A 23,904-nucleotide genomic window follows, 5' to 3' on the forward strand; every position below is an offset into this window, starting at 1 on the left:
GGGTTTAACCCCTGCTGCCTTTTTCACCACCCTTTCTCAGACAAGAGCATTGCTCTTCTATACAGAAGTCATTACAGACTGACCTCTCACACCTGTAAGTGGCTTTGGAGCCTCAGAAGGGAGATGACGTTATGTAACAGTAACCATAGCAATGGTGCTTGTGCCATTGTAGCTGCTAATTCAGGGCCATGTAGCTGAGGAAAAGTAAATATCTCTGATCTCTGATGCAAGGTACATGAGGTCATTGCCATGTGCAATGCTTTGCCTCCCGCACACTTCAACTTGAATCTGCTGTGAACCATTTGGAAAAGAGCAGATTGCTATAATTTGATTGTGGTAGTGATGATGGCAATTTCAGACCATTTTTCCACATGCAGCTTTAATGAGGTCCTCTTAAAAGGGAATCTTAGGAATACTTGCAATATTGACTAGCAGGTAGCCAGCAGTTATGAGTACATTACTGCAGACAGTTTTTGAGCAGACCACTGTGGGAGAACCATACCAAGCAATAAGGAAAACAGTGCTGTGGTTTATGTCTCATGCACTGAGATTTGATGTATATTTTACAAACCTCTGATTAAGATCAATGTACATGTACATGCCTGTTGCTGCCTATCAGCGACCTGGCGTCTAGCTGCTGCTTCCTCTGGGCACTGCTAATACCAGAGAACCAAACAGCAGAGCGATGCTCTGAATCACATTACAAGGCCAGACATTGCCTGCAGGTCAAGTAAAAATGAAAGCTGAAAAATTCATGCTGGTTTTTGTTTCAGAGGTTTGAGTTTCTTGCCTTGATCGGCCCTAATCTTGACCTTTTTAGTGTCATCTTTTTTTTTTTTTTTAATATATACATATGAACAGTGCAGTCTTCTCTTTCCATCTCCTGAAATGTAGTCCAACTGCAGGACTTCATATCCATGGGACAATGGTGGTCATGGCCCCCAGTGATAACCTGAACTTTGGAGCCAAAGTTAAACTATATAGAAGCCAGCTCAGGACTATGACATTGTGTTCAATTTTCAGCTTTTGGCTTTCACAATGATTAACCCAGAACCTTTTTTCCTCCTGATTTGTTATTGGTAGGGCTTGCCTGCCTGTAAAATTGTCATGAACCAAAAGTTCCTTTTCTCTAATGCGTTGTGGACCACTGTTTTGCTAACTAAAGTGATCCCTTGCTAATATAATGCTTGAAGCAGTATCACATCAACTCAGATACATCCTTCCAGACAACAGACCATGGAGTAAACTAGAAACAAGGAATAGCATGGAAAAGTGTTTATGAAGCAGATCTGAGCTTTTCTTCATCTTTTTTCATTCCATTATGTAGGGCTGAGATCTTTTTTTTTTGGACCTGTGAAGGCCAGAACCTTTTCTCAGAGCTTTCCAGTAACACAGCTGTAATTCCCTCATTGCTCTTGATGGCATGCAGTTATACTCTGGATGCAAGAGGCCATTTCTTAAAACCCAAGCCTTTAAATGCCTGCACCAGAATATTCAGTTATTAATTTTCCTGATAGATCTTTCTCCATTTCCTCCAAGTTTGGCATAAAACACAGCCTTCTGTTCTGTAAACCTACCTTCCCAATTTCCCTCTCAAAGGTTATTACATTTATCTGTCCTGTCTATAGGTGCTGGGACTGAAGATATTGGGACATTTATCTGAGACAACTGGAGTAGAGGAGTGATGGTGCATGGTGAACCACGTGTCAGCTGCCCCTTCCCGGCTGTCTCAGGGCAGTAAGTAGTCACCATTCTGAAAAGAATACAGAAATCAAACAGAGTTTTTAATGAGAAAGAAGAAGCGATCCCAGCCTCTTCTGCAGAAGAATATAATATATATAATATATAACAACCTCTTCTGCAGAATATAATATATATATTATATATTATATAATATTCCACCTCTGTTGGAATATTAGTGTAGAAGGAGAATCAAGGAGCGTGGGCTGCTGGGGGGATTTCTCTGGGGGCAGAGAAATGGGGTTGGGCTGTGCCTACAGAGGTAACACTTTAAGTGAGACTTCTGGAGTGCAAAGGAAACAAGAGGGAAATCATCACTAATTTACATGGCAGCCTGGAGTCCCAAGAGCCTTCAGCAACTATCTATCCTTCAGCCTGTCCTTCTAGTCCAAAAAAGCTGAGGTTTTGCATGAGAATGAGGTTTCCAGCAACCACTCAAAGATGTACAGAAGTCACCTGCAGATAGAAGTGAAGGTTATTTTTCAAAAAACTCTTTTTGTCAAAGCAAATTAAAAGCCATCAGATCTCACTGAGCACCACCTCCTCTGGGAGCAATACAGTAACATCACAAAATGATTTCTGATGGTTCGCAGTATAATTTCTGATGTACGGGAATTAGTGTGAATTATGAACAGCACTGAATGGGGGGAGAAATTACAATATCAAGAGCACTGGTGTCTAGTACATTAGAAAACAGGGATTTAGTAGTGATGAAAATTAAAAAAAAAAGAAACAGCGGCTTGAGCTGTCACGAACTCATGCTGTTGTTTGACATCAAGGACTAAAGAAGGAATTTTCCATAACTTTTTGGAACAAAGAAAACTGAAATAAAAGTCACATCCAGCCAGAGCAGAAGGACATACAAGAAGCTGTGCCATTTGTCTACCAACTTTTAAATCAGCCAGCTTAAGAAATCGGGACCAGAAAGAAGAGAAATGTCCACACTGTACCTCAGTAAGATAAGGGCAGCTGGAGCATTTTGTTTCAGAAGTGGTAGAACACTTTCCTAAATCTTTCCTAATAGACATGTTTCAACTCAGACACACTCTGGCACGGAGCTGTTTCACAAGATCACCCAACAGAAAGCCTTAGCCATGGATATGTGTTGTGAAATCTCTCTTCCTGGAAACATACAGGACTTACCTGGGTGCATCCCTGCACAGTTTGCCCTGACTCTAGAGTTGAACTGGATGTTCTTTGGGTTCCTTCTGACCAGAAGAAGCCAAGACACTGGCTTTGTGTCTTCAGGAAGAAAAAAATAAATGAAAAGTACCCTAAAAGTCAGTACAGTCCTGCACATTATTTTTTTTTTTTGCTTTAATTTCAACAGAAACCCAGAGGTTCTTCTTGTATCACCTCTTCTCTCACAACAGCTTTTTAATCACCCTTTCTTGTAACAGCATCAGATGAACCAGCAAATTGTTTACAGTTGTGCATAATTCTGTAGGGTATGTCAAGCCCTGGCAGCCAGCAGTTGTGGGATCTCTTCTGCCTGATGCAGTGCTACAAATCAGTTCCCAGACTGGAGATTACTGAGGGAACTATTGCCTCTGCTCCACCAACAGTGCGTGGAGTCCCTGGGTAACGTGAACCTGGGTTCTGACGGGGTAGGTGGAGGCAGAAGACGTTTATATAAGGTGATCCAATGATGAGACTTGGCTGTTGACTCTCTTAATTAAGAGAGTTAAGAGAGCAGAAAATCTCATCTGCACATTTTGGCTCCCCTTGCTGTGGCTGGGGAGACTTCTTGCCCTGGTGACACCATGTGTGGCCTTCACAGCTGCACATAGCCACCAGCTCCCCTTCTCTGGTGAGCAGTCTCCAAAGAAACATCTGGGCCCAAAGCGATTCAAACTGAATGAGGTTCAGCGCTGCTCGTCCACACTTTTTATCCTCTTCCTGCAGGGTGCCTTCTTTTCCCAGCGCTCCTCACCTGTCCTGACCTCATGGTTGATAATTAAATAATTCAGGGATCTTCTGAGAGCTCCTGGGATGGCCAAGCCTGGAGCCTTTCCCACTCAGTACTGGGATGCTGACTTCAGATGCCCATCGTCCACATTGGTATCCTCCCCAAATGATTCTGAAGGGATGACACTATAGCAAAATGTAGTGAAAACATGATGGCAGCTTGTCAGTTTAAGGTATTTTATTTTTCATGTTAAATGGCATGTAAAAATAAATTATCTATACAGGTAAATATATGTAATATGGTGTGTAATAAATAGCAAGTACAGAAAATAGATTTTCTTAAAAACAGTGTTTTGAAAACCAGCAAAACAAAGATATGCAATAAATATGCTCATCCTCATTGAGCAGTACCTTTCAGGAAGTGCATTTCTTTACATCTTCCTTAAATATTTATAAATACATGATACAAAAAAAAAACAGAAAACCCACAATAATTTAAAAGACTGTTACAAAATTGCTCCCTGAGCTCACATCAGTAAGACAAACGCTTAAATTGGAAAATACAGTCAAGCTTCCATGGAGCAATGTGAGATCATCTGGTGCTCCCGGGCAGGTGCGGGGCAGTGGGACTAGGTGCAGTCTTCACGCTGGGCCGTGCACCGCAGGTCGTTCAGTATTTGGAAGATGTGGAGGATGGCCGAGGCCTCCAGGCAGCCGGCGGTCTCCTGCGATGGGAGAAGGGGAGGTGAGCACCAGGGAGGGGGCACAAATGGGACCTGGGGGTATACTGGGTCCTTGGCCTCTCCTTCCTGGGCACTGTGGGTTGCAAAGGCTACCCTGCATTATTTGGGGTTGGGAAGTCGAGCTACTTTATTCGGGTGGGCAATACTCTAGCCACGGTTGGAGGTGCTGAGGAAAGCCTTTTTGTCTGCTTCTTAATGGAGGGATGCAAAAGAGGCTCTGGCTTGCCCTTGGTTTGCACACTCTGAACTGGAATTTTGAGCTTTTAAATACAAAGCGATGAGCTGTCTGCTGAGGGGACCCTGGAACCATACTAGCCTTCTTGCCCAGCATCCTGACTTACCTTCTTCTTGGCTGTCTCCAGCTTCTGCAGCCAGTGCCTCAGTTTCCCAGAGGGCTGATGTGAAGGCGCCTCAACAGCCAACTGCAAGGAGAGTGACAGTGAGGACCAGCAATGCCCACGGTGCTGCCACCAACACCTGTGCCACCAAGCTGGGGCTGGAGGGCTGGGGGAACACTCACGCAGACTCGAAGGTCCTCCTGGACTTGGGTAAGGAAGGCCAGGGGCTGTTGGCACATCTCAGCCAACTTCTGGGTTGTGGGGTTTGTGAGCATGGCAATAGCGAGGTCCAGCTCGGCCTCCACCAGGGTGACTCGGTCAGGCACCTGCAGGCAAGAGCATCGTGGTTACAGACCTGAAGCCACCTCGGGATGCAGATGAAGGGGTCCTGCCTGGAGGAGGGGTTCCCCTTCCATGGTATCATCCTTACCGTCAGCTCAGCTGTTTTCCACTTCCGATGGAAGAGTCTGGTGTTGCATTTTCGGTTTGTTAACAGCATGATGTCTTCCTGGAGGTGAAACACAGGAGAGTAGGGACAGATTGGAAAGATGCTCTTGGACTTTGGGATACATTGCACAACCCCCTTCACCCTCAAGAAGTCTGAAACCAGCACAAAATTCACCACAGCCATACCCCATCGGTATGGGTAGGATGCTAGCATCTTCCAAGGGCAGGTAAGGCCTGCTCACTGTGCTGGTGACTGTTGACTCCAAACTGCCTGGAAAGCATCCAGCTTGTCCAAAAACACCCCAGAAAACATCCATCTTGCTGCTCATAGCCTGAAATTCAGCAGCCCCTCTACCTCGCTCCCTGACAGCAGATGCCCCCCAGCCCAGGACGCGCTGCCCTTGGTACTCACAAACTGCTCCTTCATCCTCTGCACTGCCTTCAACTCAGAAGGCACAGGGAACTGGTACTTGGAGAGGCTGCAGCTCTTCTTTGATGTGCTCCGGGGGAAGGCACCCACCAGGAGGGCCCCCAGGGTCCCCACCAACATCACTGTAACCCCGCAGTGTACCATCTTCGAAGCAAAATTAAATAAGTATAAAAAGAAATAGAATCAGGTGAGATGGAGGTGATTCTCAAGTCACTTCTGCCGCTCTGCCCCATCTCCCTGGCTTTTAAGCAGCTGGGCAGGATTGCACTTTCAGCTTGACAGGAAAATCCACGGCACGGCAGCTCTGCAACAGGAAAGTGAAAGCAGTAGAGAGGAAACCCCGAGGCCACAGGTGCGGCCACAGGTGAGGGCGCTGTGGGGATATGGCAACCGGGACAGGGCTCGGGATGTGGTGGGACACTGCAGCGCTGTGCATGGCTTTTCCTCCCTGTTCAGTACTCATGGAAAATGCAAATACAGCATCTTCACAGCGCTGCCTTGGCAGCTGTAAAAACACACCCGCACTACAAGAAACCTGCCCTTTCCCTAAGGTAACCTGAGCCATGAAACTATAACTGCGCTTTGAATGTCATGCACTAATCAATCATGAAGTATAGCAAAATGTACCCATGTGTGTCAAAAGAGACTATGCAGTAGTGTAGCACTGAGTAAGGCAGCCACAGCAGCGTGCATCCAAAATCTGCTGTTTCCTCGAGGTAACCTGAGCTGTGAAACTACATCTGCATTTTTTTGTGTGCATTAATCAATCTTTAAATATAGAAAAATATACTCCTGTGTGTATAAAAAGCAGGGGCAGCTGCAGCAGGTTATCATAGAATCGTTTGAGTTGGAAGAGACCTTTAAAGGCCATCTGGTCCAACTCCCCTGCAATGAACAGGGACACCTACAGCTGATCGTGTGCTCAGTGCATGGTCCTTGGATATCTCCAGGAATGGGGCATCTACCACCTCTCTTGGCAATCTGCTCCAGTGCTTCACTGCCCTAAGCAGGCATTCCAGGGCCATGTCCAGTTTTGCATATCACCAAGGGTAGAGACCCCACAAACTGAGAAGCCTGTGCCAGAGCACAACTGTCCCCACAGTAAGACTTTGCTGTACTCAGATGAGTTTTGACTTCTGTTCATTGCCCCCCATCCCATCACCAGGCACCACAGAGCCTGTGGGCCTGGACAACCAAGATTAGGAGTGGTGCAGCTCAGCCAGCAGCAGTGCTCACTTCACTCAGACTGGATGGAGTTAGTGCTCCAGTTAGATGCAGATGTAAAGCCCGACAGCGCTGGAGGCATGGGCTTCCTGCTCATGGCAAGTCATGAACAGCACTGCAGGACCAGGACCCACCAGCATTGGGCTGTGGGACTTATTAATACAGATAAGGTCAGTAATTAAAAGCCTGATTCTCAGCCAAGGCTTGGTTCTGTGTTAGCTTGTATGCTCCAAGATTGGGAAGCTGCTCTTCCCTTTCTGTCCACTTAAAGAAACAAACACATTGAGAAAAATACATTTTATTCAATGCAACTTGTTCACACTTGGTGCTACTATGAAATACAAGCCAAAAGCAGCATAAGTGACTTCACAGTAGCTACCCAAGCAAAGCATGGAACATCTATAATTGAAAAGTCCCATGAAGCGTTAAAGCTGGGCACAGCATCCTTGATGCAGCTGGAGCACCATGCCTTCCTGTGGAGAAGGCAGAAGGGGCAACATGCCCACAAGCAATGCCAGCTCACCCTCCCCTTCGGTCCAGCTCTTGCAGTCCCATCCACAATGTAATCCAGGGGGTTTACCCCAAATCCTGCACCCATCACTGCCGGCTGCACTCGAATAGCCATGGAGATGCTCAGGGGATGGCCCATGGGGTGTCACAGTAGTATCATGTTGCTGTGGGACCTGATCGTTTCTGGTTGGCAAATCATAATGAGACGTCATTTCTTTACACAGGCAAGCAGGAAATCCCAAGGTGCCAAAGGAAAAGTGAAAGCAGAGCTGGAAAGCCAGAGCTGTAAGCACAGCACTGGAATATGACACACTGCATGGCTCAGCCGTGGGCATCGAGCTCCGAGCAGCTGGCAGGAAAACCCAGAGTCCTGCACAAGAAGCTGCAAGAGATGCTTTCACAGCAATGGGATGTCCCTCGACCCAATCTGGCTGCATTTGGCACAGCACCTCTGAACCACACTTCTGCTGGCTCTGCTGCCACAGCAGCTGTCACCCACCACAGCAGGTCCCCTGAAGCCACCACAGGCTGCAGACACCATGGCCAGCCCAGCAGGGAGGCGTAGGCAATGATGCAGCCCCTCTTCTGTTTCTGCCTACAAGAAAATGAGCAGCTATCTGGCCTCACCACATCAAAAAATTGTTAATTGCATTCCACATCTATTGACTGTGCTGTTAGTACATAGAGTGATACAATTACAGGTCCCACAGTGCTACAAAGTGGAAGAAAAGCACTGGGGAGGTTCACTCAGCTTTTCCAGAGCAAAAAATCCTCGACACAGAGGAGATCCCCAGGTGTGGAAAGGAAAGCAAAACAGGTATGGCTGCGCCAAGTAGTCACCAGTGCCAGGTGAGGCCATCGCCCTGTGACTCACTCAGAGGCTGGCACAGAGAGCATTGGCCACCAGCCATGCTGTGCAGTAAGTAGGCATGGAGGGGCCAGAAGTTTCTTCCCCACCCTGCTGGAGCTGGTCATATGAAAACTTATGGGGAAAAAAAAAAAAGTGAAGTAAAAACAAAATAGTGACCTAAACCCTACAGGTGGCCAATGCTCTGTAGCTGTCACTGCAGCCATCCCACCTGCTGCTGCCAGTACAAGCATCCAGCCCAAGCCTGCTGCAGTGATGCAACCCTCGCTGTTACATCACCCCTACACGCCTGCATCATCCCTGAGGCTGGAGTGAGGAGAGCTGTTTAAACAAGCTGCTGTGAATATAAACCCCTTTTTCTGAAAGCCCTTATGCCAGTGCTGTAGGGACAGGGGTCTCCAGCCCTCTCAGGTGTAACATAGGAGGTGGATGGCCAGGGGATATTGCCTCACCTGGGATACCCCATGGGGATGGGCTGGCCAGATCCTCACCACAGTGCTCCCATGGGAGAAAAAACCCTGAGACTGATAGCACAAAACCCCTTCACATGGGAGAGGGGACCCCAATCCCTCACAGACTGCAGCTCTAGGGCAGTTTTCTTGCCTGGGGCAGGGATTACAGGAACTAGAGATATGCCCATGGAACCTCAATGCCTCCAGAAAGCAAACAGGAGGTGACCAGCACCAGCTGAGACCCAGCTTTGAATCACTTCACCTCTGTGTTTCAGGGAGTGTCACACAACTGCTATCTTTGGCGCACAGAGCAGATAAAAAACTGAGGCTGGACCCAGGGGGTATGCAAACACTTCTCTGCAGAAACACGTGCAGAGAGGCTCAAACTGCAGGAACTCCATGCTGATGCCAAAGAATTCCACAGGGACCAGTGCAGCCAGGCCAATCAAGCCTCTATTAGAAAAGCCACGAACAACCACACTTGCAGGTTTTTTTTATTATTGTTAAAGAAATTCAGCTGTTACAGGATTGGATGTGGGACAAGAATCACAACCACAATGGTCCCTCCAACAGGAGTGTGCTGGGCAGACTGGGAGCATGGCACAGACATGGCCCTGCATTAAGCCCATGTCTGCTCACAAAGATTAAGGCTTTGATCACTGAAATCTCCACCAGGCTCCCCAGGGAAGAAGAGCAGGAGTCCCACTTCTCCCAGCACCAGGTCAGGAGGAGGCTCGCCTCACGCTTCCTTGTGCCCCAGGATGCAGACATGCCTCACCCAGAACTCCAGCGGAGTGTCACGTGAGGAAGCCCCCATTGTCTCCAACAGCCTGCAAGAAGCAGAGGAAGGGTCCTCCACCCCCCATCCAGCTGGATAGCACCAGGTGTGGGGACACATCAACAACCAGGGGTGAGATTTTCCCTCTAAAGCACTCCAAAGCTTGGATTACCAATTGGTGGGAACCCCTTCACAAGCGCACCCCTCCTCCCCCTCAACCCCACTCTTGGTCCACTTTATAAGAGGGCATCTTCCATGCCCTGCTCATTTTCATAAAAACCCTTTCATTTTTTATTTTTATTTTTTTTTTTTTACCTCTTTTCCATCTCTGGGAGGAGGGTTTTTGCAGCTTCAGGGTCATTCTTCATGAAGACTTGGTATGGAGAGACAGACTCTAAGTAACCAACCACCCCAGCAACCGTCATGGGAATTTTGTCATAAATGTTGGTGATCCTAGAAAGGCAATGGGGAAGAAAGGAGCGCTGGCACATCAAATACAGGCAGTCGAACAAGGGTGACTGCAGACTGAGGTAGTGATGAAAAACTCATGACATTATCCACGGTCCAAGACAGGGAAGCATCTCATTATGGCAGTTGATGGGTCAGGAGCAGCGTTCTCACCACTCACAGCCATGCACCAAGGAGCCCCTGCTCACCTCTTCTTGTCTGGAAATGGCAAAGCCTCAAAGATCTCCTTGTAGTCTTCCAGGACATGTTTTGTTCTACTGTGCGAGTATTTTAAGAGCTGGTCCCAGGACTGTAATGACAGCAGATAAACACAACCATGTTGAGCTCTTCATTTCCACAGAGCTTAGGCTTGCTTGGTCCTAGGCCTGAGGCACATACACCTTTGTAATATCTCCCCCTGCTCCCCTCTCCCTACAGCAGCCCACCCTGTAGCCCCTCAGCTCCTCACCCCATCACTTCTCCCCTCAGCACCCATCCACCACTGTATGTTTTCTCCTGCCCAGCACAGGGAAGCAGCAGGCTCAGTGCCCTCTCACCTCCCGGTAGATTTGGGTCAGCTTTTCAGAGCAGTTCCCATAGTGCAGGCTCATGTCGATGGTGTAGGTGCTGATGGCCACGCAGCCACCCGGCCGCAGCACGCGCTTGGCCTCGCTCATGAACTTCCCAATATCAAACCAGTGCGCGGCCGTGAACGAGGCCAGAAGATCAACTGAGGCATCGTCAAAGGGCAGCTCCTCCGCTGGGCACACCCTGTGGATGGGGGGGGAAAAAAGCAGGGTGTAACGCTGGAAATTACGGACCAAGGCACAAAGCCGATGGGCATGCGAAGAGCTGGGTTTTGCCTGCCGCACTCACAAGTAGGAGATGTTGGGAGGAGAGGGGGCAGCCTTGGCCTCCTGGATCTGCGCATGGCTGATGTCGGTGCCCACCACCTTCATGAAGCGCTCTGCCAGGAAGGCCGTGCCTTGCCCCGACCCACAGCCCACGTCCACAGCCAGTTCCACGCAGTTGGGAGCCTGCAGGGACAGGGGACACATCTCAGTGGGCTGCACCCCAACTCCTAGCCCCGCTCACAGCTGGGTGCGGGCTCCTGGGGCCCCCGCTGAGCCCTGGTGGCTATCCCACCCCAAGCAAAGGATTAAGGATATGAACAGAGCACAGCCGTGCCCCGCTCACCTTCTCCTGCAGGTAGGTGAGGATGATGTCCTTCAGCTCCTTGCCGGGGGCAAAGCGATACTTCTGGTAGACGGCCGCATGCTGCGTGCCCTCGAACATCTGCGCGGCCATGCTGGAAGCACAGGGCCTGTCCTGTCCTGCCGGGACAGCGGCACTCAGCCTGCACCCAGCGCCTGGACTTCGCCCAGGCTCCTCCCTCGGCGTCTCCCACCCTGGGGCCGCGCTCGGAAGCCGGAAGCCTCAGCGGCCACATCCTGTTTGTGGCACGCACTGTGCATGAGAGACGGGCCCAGGGAGCGTGACGGGGACGTGCGGCTCCCATAGGTGCAGCCCTTGCGTGCAAAGGGCTCAGCAGAACAGCACAGTTCGTGCAGTCTGGGCACGCCAGGCAGGGAAGGGTTACAGCTTGTAATACATGAAGAGCCGCTGTTCTCCGTTCCAGCTGCTTTCAGCAGAGAGCATCAAACCCGGCTGCTCTTAGGGGAATGCCTCCAGGTGCTCCTCGCCCCCGCCCCAGCACCCCCAGGTACTCACGACACTGACACCGGTAGTTCCCAGCAGCACCGTGTTCACTGCTCCCAGACCCACCCGCAGCGTCGGGACGAAGCCGCTCACCCTACAGCCAGCGGGGACAGCCCAGGTTTGGGACAGAATGGGGCCCCTCCGGGCTCATTGCATGCAAACGCGACGGGCGGGGCCACACTTTCCAGGAAAACATTCCCAGCCCATCCTGCCCAGCCGGGGTGAAAGAGCAGCAGCAGCGGGCCTGGCGGCGCTGCATCCGGGCTGCAGGGCCGACTGCTCCCTCTAGAGCTGCAGCTTCCGGCTCTGCAGCGCCGTGCAGCTGAGCTGCGAGCACAGCATCCCAAAGCTCCACTGTGGGGTCCCCGCGGCTTTAACGCGGCCGCTAGCACCCAGCCCACGTAGCATGCTGGAGCCTGAGAGCTGAGCTTCCCCTTGACACAGGGACTGCAATAATTAAGCACAGAGCAGTTTCAGAATGCATATAGATGAGGAAACGGTCAGTAGCCCCAACAGCTCAAGCAGCAGATAACAGAGGAGAACAAGAACCAAACCCTGTGGGAACCCCAGCCCATACTTACAGCCTGGCTGTACTGCAACCTTCTCCTAGTACCCAGCAGAAGAAAAAAGGCACACAGGGCACTTTTATAACCCTGCTGCCAGCATTAGGAGCAAAGCCCTGCACCTGGCTTGAGGCAGCTTGTTGCCATTTTGCAGGCATTCACAGCAGTAATGCTTATTGCACACAGCTGAACCCAGCAGAGCCCTCTGCTTCTATCTGCATTAGTGATGGGACCACAGAGAATGGACAAAACAGAGCTGGGAGCCCCATCTGTGCCAGGGGTATTTGCAGCAGCGTGCAGAAGCTGGCAATATTGAGTAATATTGCACTTACTTTTGGAGGCGGTGATTTGCTTTTAAGACCCCAGAGAGGCTTTGGCTCCTGGGAGGCTTTCTCTTGTTTATGTCATAGAATCATTCAGGTTGGAAAAGACCCCTAAGATCCCCAAGTCCAACCCCAGCCCACCCCACCATGCCCACTGACCACATCCCTCAGTGCCACATCCCCACGGTTCTTCAACACCTCCAGGGACGGGGACCCCACCACTCCCTGGGCAGCCTGTGCCACTGCTCTGGTGGCAAGGGAACAATGTTTATCATCACAGTGAGGAATAAAGGGACATGAAAACGCTCAGGGTTTCTGCAAGGCTCCTTCTGCACCCACAGGGCTCTGGGGCCGAATGACTAATTGCTGCAGCAGTGTGTGGGATGAAGGCTTCAGGCAGGGAAGGGAGAAGGCCACACGTGAGCTGGTGGGAGCTGCTCGCACCCCGGGCTGTGTGACGCTTGTGATCCCCCAAACTGGTGCCAATGTATAAACAAGGCAGTGGCCCAGCAGATCCAAGGGGAGGGCCATCGCCTGCTGCTGATTTCTGAGCACTCATAATTGTAGGCAATGGGGGAAAACACCCCAGGAGCACTGAGGCCGGGTGGGATGGTGGAGACGTGCACAGCAAGCAGCACAAAGCCATCGGTCCCTGCGCATGACGAGCTCCCAGCACTGGAAACCAGACCGTGGCCAATCCCCTCTGGCCCCAGTGCCCATGGGAAATAACCTCGGGGGCTCCCCAGGGCTGGGCACAGGCCCCCAACCCAAACATGTCCCCGTAGCGGTATGGCACCGCTGCTGTGCCGTGCAGATGCACAGCTTCGCTCCCCAGCGCTCTCGAGCATCCGAGTGGCCATAATTCCCCGGAAGGGGATGGTAATGAATCAGCGTCGCCCCGGAACGAAGAAGAGGGGGAGAAAAATGAGCGTGCCCTGCCTTCCTCTACCCGTGCCCTGCGTGCTCACGCTGCGCGGGGCCCCAGAGGGAAAGTGCAATGCCCCGCGGCGGCTGAAGGCACGGGGAAGCTGGGGGGGAGCTGTGGGGGGAGCCGGGGAGGCACACAGGGACTGGCAGAGCCCCGTGCTGCTGCGCCCATGGGGCTGGGGGCCTGGCTACGCTCACTTGGCGGCTGCTGCCGCTGCTGCGGTGGGGAGGCGGCAGCCCCTGAGAAGGAGCCACTGCTCAGGTGAGTGCCCCTGTCCCCACCCCATCCCTGCTCCGAGTGACCCCATCCCCATCCCATCCCCACTCTGCTTGCACTGGACAATGCTCCAAGCGTGGCCCCGCTTTACCTGCAGCCATCTCCCACCCTACGCTTTGCCCTTTTTCCCAGCTGTCATTCCACAGCCGCTGCTCGGAACTTCCAAGGCTCTGGAAGGATTTTGTCCCGGCCCCCAAGCTCGCCTTCTGCCTTATTTGGGTCTCACACCCCATGGCACCATGTATGCTGGAGCGCTGCTCTCAATTTTCTGACAATCAAATGAAGTTTTGGAGAGCAAACCACATCTTTCACCATAGAAACTGACCAGCTTTTGTCTTCCCACTGCAAGGGCTCCAGGCTTTCTTCAGGGAGGTTGGGGTGAGCAGAAACGGAGGGGGTCCCGCTGGAGATGCCCAGGGAGGGGAGCTGGAGGTCTGCAGCACGGGGCACCATGTTGAGCCTTTATCCGAATGCAGCACGAGGTTGAAAGATGACAGATCTCTAAGCCAGCCTGCATGGGAGGGGGTCTGCAGCAGCACCCAAATGCTCCCACAGCACCGCGACATTTCTGGGATGTGTGCGATGACCTATTTAGTTAGCAGGGACTGGTGGCAGGGATTGAAGCACCCTGATTTGGTGCTGTTAAAAGCAGCTCCCTAAATAATAACCAGATAATCCTGAGCATAGGGCTGGTGGGCCAGGAAATTCTCATTATCCTCCTGAGAGCCTGGCACACAGGCAGAGAGGTGCAGGTGCTGCTGTGCACCTTTCTTTAGCAACGTGCCTCTGTGCACCGATCCAATTAATGAGGCACCTGCTGTTGCGCAAATGTGGCACACAATTAATCTGATGGCCTAATTGCCGGCTTGTCCCCAGATGGGAGGCTTTTGGGGTTTTGTATTGCAAAGTGGGGATCTTACAGCAGCCTTGTTTAAAAAGAACGATGAAAACAAACTGAGAATTTGGGCTCTGAATCTTGGCATGTGTTAATCTAGGCTGGAAGCAGCCCAGAGCAGAAGTCTGTTGAGAAGCATTGATGCTCCTGGATAAAGACCAAATTGCAGCTGGTCCAAGCCCCCTCTGGTCACATGGAAACTGCTGCAAGTGGCACAAGATGGGAAGGCCACCCTTCCCGTGCTGCTTTTTCCCCATCTTCCCTCATTTTAGTGATGCTCAGCCCTGCTCTCAGCTCTGTGCCCACACTTCCCGCAGTTGCTCCCCATGTTTGCCGGGGTTTACTGGCTCCTGAGCACAGCTGGAGCCCCTTCCTTGGGAATCACCTTGCGAGACACGAGGGAGTGGCTCATAAAGCCAAGGTGTGTTAGTGTTACTGCTAAAAGATCTTATAGTGAGCAGGGCAGGTCAGTGAGTGGGAGGAAGCAGGAGGATGGTGATGAGTTCACACTGAACAACGCCCCATAGGCTGTACAGGGTGAGAACCCCACAGAGAACCTCTTAGTATGGTGGTCTCTGGTGCCCCAGGAGTTCCCCCTGCTCGCACAGGATGCCTGGAGACGTGTTGGGAGGGCTGAGCGGTGCCATCTGCACCCTCCAACCTACCTTGTTCCCTTGGCTTTAATGAGAGATTGGGAGAGATTATCTTCCTCCTCGTTACCTGTTGCACAGGTTTTTGGTTTGCTGGAAGTCTAATTAGGGAGCCACTTTGGGGAGGTTTATCCACATGCTGGAGCTCCCCTTAGCACCCACTGTAATGCCCTGAAATCAGGGATAAAGCACTGCAGTGTGACCAAGGTTGGATGGATGGACTCCTAGAGGAAGGAATGGGGTTTGGATAGCAAATGGAATCAGGGGGGGTTGTTCTAACACAAAGTGAGCAGGAAGGGGAGTTGGACTCGATGATCTCTAGAGGTCCCTTGCAGCCCCTACAACTCTGTGATTCTGTGAAATGCTGCGGGACGGCTGCGGGTACCAGTGTGTAAGGCCTAAAATATTTCCCTATTTGTGGTGTTTTTCTTCAACATCTTGGTTAGAAACGTGGAGGCATGATGGAAGTACTCTGCTAAAAGTTCTCCCTGCAGAAGTAAACAACCACATTAAAGCCTTGTACATCCCACTCACAGCACCCAACCATAAGCATGGGGCACAGAAGAGCTCCTCACCTCCGTGGGAGGAGATGATGCTCAGGAGGTGATGCTCTGCCCGCTGCCCATTCATAGAATTATAGAATCATTTGAGTTGGAAGGAACCCTTACAGGCCATCTGGTCCAACTCCCCTGCAATGAACAGGGACACCTGCAGCTCCATCAGGTGCTCAGAGCCCTGTCCAGCCTGACCTTGAATGTCTCCAGGACAGGGCACCTACCACCTCTCTGGGCAACCTGTGCCAGTGCCTCACCACCCTTACTGTAAAAAACTTCTTCCTTATATCCAATCTAAATATCCCCTCTTTTACTTTGAAACCATTTCCCCTTGTCCTATCACATCAGACTCTGCTAAAGAGTCTGTGCCCTTCTTTCTTATAGCCCCCCTTTAGATACTGAAGCCCTTCTTTAGATACTGAGCAGGCAAACACAGGCTTTCCTTATGGGCTCCAAGTGTTCCTATCTGGGAGTTCCCATCTGTGTGTTTCCATCTGGTGCAGCCTCTGCCCAGGTCGGACCAGGAGCAGGGTGCCCAGGAGAGATCTCATTGGGTTTTGAGCATCTCCATGGTTGGAGGCCCCACAACCTCTCAGGGCAACCCACAATAGCGTTCACCCACCGTTTCTGTAGCACAGTTCTTTCTCAGATTTGAACAGAATTTCCTGCATTTCAGTTTCCATCCCATCATGGTGCAGCACTGGGAAGGGGCTGGCTGCTGGATCCATTGGCGCCCTCCCATCCCAAACGGATGGGGCCAGCAATTTGGGCCCATCACATGGCTCATATTGTCCCGAGCCATCCCATTGCCAGGCTCACCCATCCCCAGCAGCACTGTGTGCTTTGTCCCATGGCCATACCAGATTTCAGCTGGCAAAAGGGGACTTCGGGGAAGTCCGAGGTGACACCAGGTGTTAATGCAGCCTCACGTCCCCTCTCTGCAGCAACAACAACCCATATGCTTCCTTCGGGGCCACACTGGCACGGGATGAGGAGCAGAACCTGTGGAGCACCCCTCATGACGTGACCCACACGGAGGCGGATGACGACCGGGTGCTGTACAACATGATCGTAGGCCGGAGCCAGCTGGACCAGGACTCTGAGGTGAGGAGATTGCAATGTGCTCTGGCATCGCCAGCTCCATTTCTCAGTTTGGGCCGGTATTTCCGTATTTGGGGGTTTCTGTGATGGGGATACCCACTGCATCCCAGGTACTGCTGCTCCAGCACAGCATTGTGTTAAATGCTTCCCAAATGGGTCGTACAGTGATTACTGAGGAACTGGCACAGAAGGGAAAAAAATCATCCCTGTTACATAAGCACTGTTTTGCAGCCCTGATTTCTTTCTCCAAAGTGCTCTGTGCACAGGAGATTTCAGCAGCCTGATTAGGACCACGTCATTCATGCTCTGTCCTGCTGCTGTCTGTGTTACAGCTGGGGAAACAGAGGCATGCAGGGCAAGCCAAGAGCGCTGCTATGGGCTGCTCCCGGCTCTCCTCCATCCCACCAGGCCCCTCTGTTTGTGCAAAGAGAAGAGCTGAGGGTGTGCAAGCTGCTGCAGCCTCCAGCTGCGCCTTTTCTGGGTGGCAGAGGGAGTAATTTGGGCTGGAGAGCCAACATTCCTGCCCTCGGCCCCAAATCTCTCTGTCCTCCAGTGAGCATTGGAAAACTAGGCCAGCTTGCATCGCCCGCTGCCCCTAATGAGGGAGGGAGAAAAGTCTAATTGAAGAACAGTGCCAAAGGCATAATCTGCTTTGGGAGCTGCTGCTGGCGTGCTGGCCCTGGGAGTGAGCAGATGCCGCAGGGCAGGGCATGGTCAACAGCAAAATTGACAAAACCATAGCTTCTTTTTTGTAAATCTCAGTTAAAATAGGAGCAAAAGCAGAGCTGCCCCGCTGCATGTCTGTGCGCTCACTGCATCCTTCCCCACCTTCACCATGGGGATTTGGGATGCTGGAAGGACACACAGAGCTGTCACCCCACATACCCATGTGGCACCACCATGGCCATCAAAACAGCTTCTCATTTTCCTTAACCTAACCCATTTCTGCTTTCTTTTCTGTTTTCTTTTTTAAAATGGCTGTGCTGGGATGCTGTGGTGGGGGATACCCTGAGCTCCATCCCAGCAGAATCATGAGCCTTTCTGACAGCGATGCCAGTAGCATAAACTTATGGGCACCAATGAATCTGTGAATCTAACATAGCCCTTGAGATCAAAGCTGCCATCCAAGCTCATCAACACTTGGGTCAACGTTGCAAAGATGGAGGAAGTTTCTTTGCCTGCAGGATGGCTCCTGCCCTGCAGTGTCATCAAACCTGTTGTTGTGTAAAATAAAACCCCACAGCACAGTGAGGTGACAAATACCAGGGGATGTGTGACGTGCTGCTCCCACGCTGCTTGTCCACCCCTGTGAAGCATCATTTTCTGCACAAAGGCTGCTCCTTCAAATACACCCCGAATTCTTCCTGGACAGCACAATGTTAGAGGACCTCTGGGACTGGATTCACCTCCGTGGAGCAACTCAGTAAGCACGATGCACGAGAAAGCCGTAACCTAGATTCCCTCAAAACAAAAATAGATGGGGAATCACACTGCTCTTAATCCAGAGAGCAGCAGGAGCAGCTTCCCCATGTGCTGGCCAGTCAGATTAGTGACCTTCAGGGCGGGCAGGACCAGGCCTCTCCCACCCAGCACAAGCCCTCCTGCTCCTGCCTCCTCCATTTCCTTAGCCAAGGGCTGAAATCATGTTCAGCTTCCTTTTGCTGGCAGTCGTAGCCTGTCTCTATGAGTGTTCATCAGCATCACGAACCCAGGGAGCAGGATCCCAGGGGGATGGCACAGATGAGCTCCCGTTCATTCTGCAGGAGTACTTCTGTGTCTCCTGCTGCTCAGCAATGGGATTAATCGAGGCTGTTAGCACGAGGAAATGGTCTGAGTGTTGCTAAAACCTGCTGTGCGGATGCCTCTGCCAATGCATCCTTTTCAGCGTGAACATGTATTAAATTGATGTAGGAGAAATACTCCTGGTTGAGTTCCAGTGCAGGAATGTCTTCTTCTACAAACAAGCATCTCTAATGGCACTGGTACAACTGTAACAAATAACCTCAAGCCCTTCCCCTTCACACAGCATCCCATTATGCAGACACAGAGGTTGAAGTCAAGTTCGCAGATTTGATCTATATTAAGTTAAAGCATTAATTTCGTGACCTGGCAGTCACAAAGGATTGTGATCATGTCAAATGGTTCCAGCTTGGCCATCAAGCATCCATGTGCACCCCTCTTCCTTGCTATGTACTGAGCGGCATGGTCTAGTGAGGAAATACTGGTGGTAAGTGGGTTGTTGGACTGGATGATCTTGGAGGTCTTTACCAACCTTGGTGATTCTATGATTTAAAAAATGCTACCCAACCTCTTAAAAAAGTCTGTTGTTTCCAAGTGCTTTTGAAGACCTGCATGCTCCAGTTAGATGCCAGATCAGTTTGGAGAAGACACTGTGTGCGTGACCCTTGTACAGCAGCAGTTTTTATCTTTCTACAGGCTATGATCAGCTACTAGAAAAGGTGCAATGCCAGTTTAACCACAAGGGTATGCAAATAAGATGTTGCCATAGTCTATGGAATGTAATTATGAGTATCTGGTCATGCTTTCTCAAGCTGTTAGGGTCAAATAAGGTGTTCTCACAAGTTTTGGTGCTAGCTAGCATGTCAGGGTCCAGGGAAAAGTGCTGTGGACCAGCAGAGTTGGGCAGTGAGACTGCTTTGGCCATCAGCAACAACTAAGCCAAATTTTGTAATCTCATTTCAAGTAACTGGAATCCTGCTTAGTTTGTGCTAAGAAAATACAGAGATTCTCTACCAAATGTCAAGATAGAATACTCTGTTGCACAGCATAACTTCTTCCAGGCATTGGAGGCCTGGCCATGACCTTCACAGCGATCCCTAAGTGCCAACATCATAGCTTTAGCTCTGGCTCCGTTTCTAGATGTTGAAATTCCCAGAAAAACAGTAGAGGCCTTCTCATATACAGATAACTGTTACTCCTTTGCTTTGCAGGAATGGCAAAAGCTCAACTATGATATTTATACCTTACGGCAAACACGGAAAGAAGTAAGAAGCAGATGGAAGCACATTTTGGAGGATTTAGGTAAGCTCAAGGACAAAACGATGTTTTTACTATGGTGCTGAATAAGAAGCCCAGGAGCCACCAGCAGCAGGAGGGCCAGTGGTGAGTGTCCAGGACAGCCCTTCAAAAAGCCATGACGGCTTGGCACACAGTCATCCATCTCAGGTTTCCTTCTGCAAGAATACTTCACCCTGTGTTTTTATAAACAAGATAAGCATGGAGAAATGAATATTCCTCCCTGATGTGAAGACAGACACACGTAGTTTTCCTCCCTAGCTCCTACCAGCTGATTGGAGCCAAATCACCCACTCTATTTGCTCCAAAGTGAATTTGAAATGTTCTTTCAGCAAATGAAATTGCTCAGCAGCAGCCCTCCTACTCCAGGTGGCTGGTGGCTAATGAGAGGGGGGCTCCTTGGGCTTGGGGCTGCTCCAGAGCTTTGTCACTGGGAGCGAAAGAGGCGGGGAGCTCAGCCACTCCTGCCCTACCTGCTGTTCTGGCACCTGGGTGGGAGGAACACTGGGAATTCATAAGCAGGTTCATCTTTGCCAAGGTGCTTGCACAGCTTGTGCATCACCACCAGCTCCCTAGTGATAAGTGCAGAGTCAATGGTGGCAATTACATTTAAAGATCTCCTGATCACCACATTAATTCATTTCCACCCCATCCATTCTTTCCCTTGGCACTGCTGCTGTAGGAGATGGTGACTGCTTTATCAACACTCTGCACGTTTGGCACCTTTTCCTAACACACATCTTCTCCCCAGGTTTCCAGAAGGAAGCAGACTCCCTCTTGTCAGTGACCAAACTTAGCATTGTCAGTGACTCTCAGAACATGAGCAAAGCCCGGGACATCTTGCTAAAGCTCTCCGAAGAGACGAACATCTTCCCAACCAGCTGGGAGCTGTCTGAGCGTTACCTCTTTGTGGTGGTGAGTAGCTCCATGCATGCTTCCCTCCTTCTTGCCCTGGCTCTGCAAGTGAGCTCAAGAGCAGGGAGTAGAGAGGTGACCCGTACCATAGGATGCTCAAGGACGTGGTGGCAGTGACTGTACAATCCCATTGCTTTGGCAGGACCGGCTGATAGCTCTGGATGCTGCGGATGAGTTCTTCAAGCTGGCCAGCGTGGTGTACCCGAAAAGAGCCAGCATGGAAAGAGTGGATGAGAAGCACACCCCTGCCACGACACCCTGAGGAGCATGGGGACACTGGGTTTCCTTCCCTTGGGACCAGGCTCCTGTGCCAAGGGGCTGAAGCACGAGTAGTGCTGTTCCTTGTCTCCCTGCCCAGAAGTGAGCGGGCCAGCGATGCCCCATGGGGAGGGCACGGGAAGGGGCTGGTGGCTACCAGTCCCGAGGGCTCCCAGCAGATGGGAGCGAGAACTGCTGTAGCGTAGCCCTGGTGGGAGTCCACCAGCTGTGTAGGTTATGCAAATAGGCACAGGGGAACCACTGCACCAGTAGCTGCAAACAATGTCCCTAATGACAGCGCTGTGAGGACATCCACTTTGCCACCTCCCATGGGACCTGCACCTCCCTCAGCCCTCGTAGCCAGGAAGGAAAAATACCTTGCTCACCTGCAACCTTGTGACACTGTCCTGTGCACTGGTCCCCTTCTTTGTCCCCAGTGGGTTGGTCCAGCAGGTCAGGACAGGACTCACATCAGCAGCCTGGCTCTGTTGGGTGCTGGGTCCCCAGCAATGGGCGTCTGGAAGAATTCATGTTGAGGGAGGCTCAGCCCAATGCTGTGAACAAAGGTGGATTTTAGCAAGGCTCCGTGGTTGAACCTGCTGAGAAATATTCTTCCTGTAATGCCCTCAGATTGGTCACACCACCGTCTTCCTTCATTTCCAAAAGTCCCAGTCTTAATTGCAATAATAAAAAGCACCATAAAGTTGGTGGTCCATGTATATGGTCAGTGCTGTTAATGAAGATTTTTAATGAACACTCTTTGTATCTTTCTTTTTGTGTGTGTGTGTATGTGTCTCATAATGAGCAATAATTTTAAAACACTGGATTTGATCATTTAAAAACAAGTGGAAGTTCATCACTGGTTAACACATTTGCTGCTAATGGACCAGTTGAAAATGCTGGTTACAAAGAACCTCCCAAAAGAGCAAACTAGAGCTTTTATTTGTTTATACCTACAGAGTTTGATATATATATATATTTATGAAATGTTTCTGTTTGTCTGTCTTCCTGGGAAATATTTTTTGTCAGCTCTGGGCATCAATGATACCTGAATTTAATAAACAAAACCTACTACAAAACCAAGGCTTCTTACTCTCTGTGACCCTATTTGGGCAACAACATTTGTCTCAGCTGCTGCTAGCAAAAGGGCTGAGCTATTTCCAGATCATGGGCAACCTGTTCTCCACACCTTTACACAGGTTGCTGGTTGACTTGCAAGTGAAAGGTCATTTTCCAGCCTAAGACTAAAGCCTTCATACAAGATGATGGGGACTGAACTGAATTTCAATGGGATTTGGAGTTTGGTACCCATTTTCCATTGACTTTTTTTTTTTTTTTTTTTTTAGCAGCAGTCCAGCTGCACTTTGGAAAGGCTGCCATGATTTTAGAGAAAATATATAAACCTTAGAGTGCAGCAACTCACGTGCTGGAGGGTTTGGTTTGAACAAACTGTTGCAGAACAGGGAGATCTGGAACTCCAAGGGACATGGTGCCAAAGCACACACAGCCCCACAAAAGCCAGCCCTTGGGATATCATCACCTTACACTCCACATGTTATGCAAAGCTGCCTGATGGGTTCCTAAATCACTTCTGTGGAGCAGGGAGGAGTAACCAGGCCAAGGGCTCGTGCCTCTAATAATGTATTGATTGCAACACAGGCCTGTGAGATGTTGACTTAGTATTTTTTATCATTAAAGCACAAGCTTTGAATCCTTCCACTTGCTTATTTCAGACACTGCCTGCCATCAAGCAAACCTGGGCAGATGCTCGTGGCTAATTGTTGGCCAATGTTGGCTTCACAGTGGCCGAGCAAAGTATTTTAGCTTTGTGGATCACAAGGAGCAGCACCATAGGGTTCCCATCCTCAACATCAAAGCTAGGAATTACATATAGCACAGTCACCAGCCTTAAGAGAGAGCAGCTATAAACAAACTCAGCAGACAGACCATCCTGACTGCACACACATGGTTTCTTCTTTGCACTCTGGACTTTACTGGGACACACATCATGAATTCAGCAGGCCAAGAAGAAAGCTGAAGATGGAAATTGGGCTGTGAGCTACAATCCAGGCAGAAGGTGGCAGTGCAGGTGTTTGGTAAAGGCTGAGCAGCGGCAGGCAAAGGAGATGGGAGGCAGTGGCGTAAATCACGCCGTGAGCTCTGATAAGTAACGGGAATGGACATGGGAGAGAAAACTGTCACCTACTAAATTCCAGCTGTAGGAAAAATCACCATTTCAAACCACTCCATTTCAATCATTTCTAACGTTAGAAATTCCGGCACTTATGAACCTTTCTTGGAGGGAAAGCCTGCATTTTTATAATCTAATGAGGATCAGTAACATTGATTGACTTGCCACAAAACCAGAAAGTATTCCTTTGAAGACAAACAACTACTTTTGCTTGGGGAGCCCTTGTTATGCAAGTTATGGCTTACTGAAAGCATTTCCTTGTCTTACAGATTGCAAATGTTGTGGATGTATTTGTAGTGTCTTTGCACAGGCAATCCATGGAAAAATCCAACCCCTCAGCTCTGCTTAATGCCCGAAGCAAAGTCTTCCATGGCCAAAAGCTTTCTGGTTTTACTCTTAGTTGACTCATGAAAATGACTACCTCTCACTATAAGCTTTATCCTCATCCTTTAAGGAGAATGGTCATCTTCTCAAAGTGGTGAAACATTCAGGTGACTATTTTATCTTATTTGGATGAGTAAAGGGAGACACCATGGAGGCCACAGGCACCCTTGACTCGTGGTAGCGTTCCAATTGCCGTAACATAAACAGGTTTAGGCAGACATATCAA

The 23,904-nt window shown here is 50.2% G+C and overlaps 3 protein-coding genes across 11 annotated transcripts; 1 reads left to right on the forward strand and 2 right to left on the reverse strand.

Annotated features, from left to right (window-relative positions):
- Positions 1,960 to 9,009, reverse strand: LOC110399993 (interferon lambda-3). Its single transcript, XM_021399538.1, has 5 exons — positions 5,589 to 9,009; positions 5,160 to 5,237; positions 4,912 to 5,055; positions 4,733 to 4,813; positions 1,960 to 4,373 (listed from the first exon to the last, which is right to left on the reverse strand). The coding sequence occupies exons 1-5, from the start codon at positions 5,748 to 5,750 to the stop codon at positions 4,278 to 4,280; spliced, it is 561 nt and encodes a 186-aa protein (XP_021255213.1). The 5' UTR covers positions 5,751 to 9,009; the 3' UTR covers positions 1,960 to 4,277.
- Positions 9,137 to 12,300, reverse strand: LOC110399991 (putative methyltransferase DDB_G0268948). 9 transcript variants are annotated; one of them, XM_021399534.1, is made up of 7 exons: positions 12,186 to 12,300; positions 11,083 to 11,219; positions 10,762 to 10,922; positions 10,443 to 10,656; positions 10,095 to 10,195; positions 9,754 to 9,891; positions 9,137 to 9,490 (listed from the first exon to the last, which is right to left on the reverse strand). In XM_021399534.1, exons 2-7 carry the CDS (start codon positions 11,191 to 11,193, stop codon positions 9,400 to 9,402), a joined length of 816 nt encoding a protein of 271 aa, XP_021255209.1. In that variant the 5' UTR covers positions 11,194 to 11,219; positions 12,186 to 12,300; the 3' UTR covers positions 9,137 to 9,399. The 9 variants fall into 9 exon arrangements, with proteins under 9 accessions (XP_021255209.1, XP_021255211.1, XP_021255210.1 ...); XM_021399536.1 differs by having other exon boundaries at positions 11,083 to 11,214; positions 12,186 to 12,208; XM_021399535.1 differs by lacking the exon at positions 12,186 to 12,300 and adding an exon at positions 11,698 to 11,908 and having other exon boundaries at positions 11,083 to 11,214.
- Positions 12,446 to 22,182, forward strand: MREG (melanoregulin). Its single transcript, XM_021399537.1, has 5 exons — positions 12,446 to 13,679; positions 16,738 to 16,897; positions 19,846 to 19,936; positions 20,682 to 20,845; positions 20,988 to 22,182. The coding sequence occupies exons 1-5, from the start codon at positions 13,588 to 13,590 to the stop codon at positions 21,105 to 21,107; spliced, it is 627 nt and encodes a 208-aa protein (XP_021255212.1). The 5' UTR covers positions 12,446 to 13,587; the 3' UTR covers positions 21,108 to 22,182.

The sequence above is a fragment of the Numida meleagris genome, chromosome 5, assembly GCF_002078875.1.
Source record: "Numida meleagris isolate 19003 breed g44 Domestic line chromosome 5, NumMel1.0, whole genome shotgun sequence".
Taxonomy (NCBI): Eukaryota; Metazoa; Chordata; class Aves; order Galliformes; family Numididae; genus Numida; species Numida meleagris.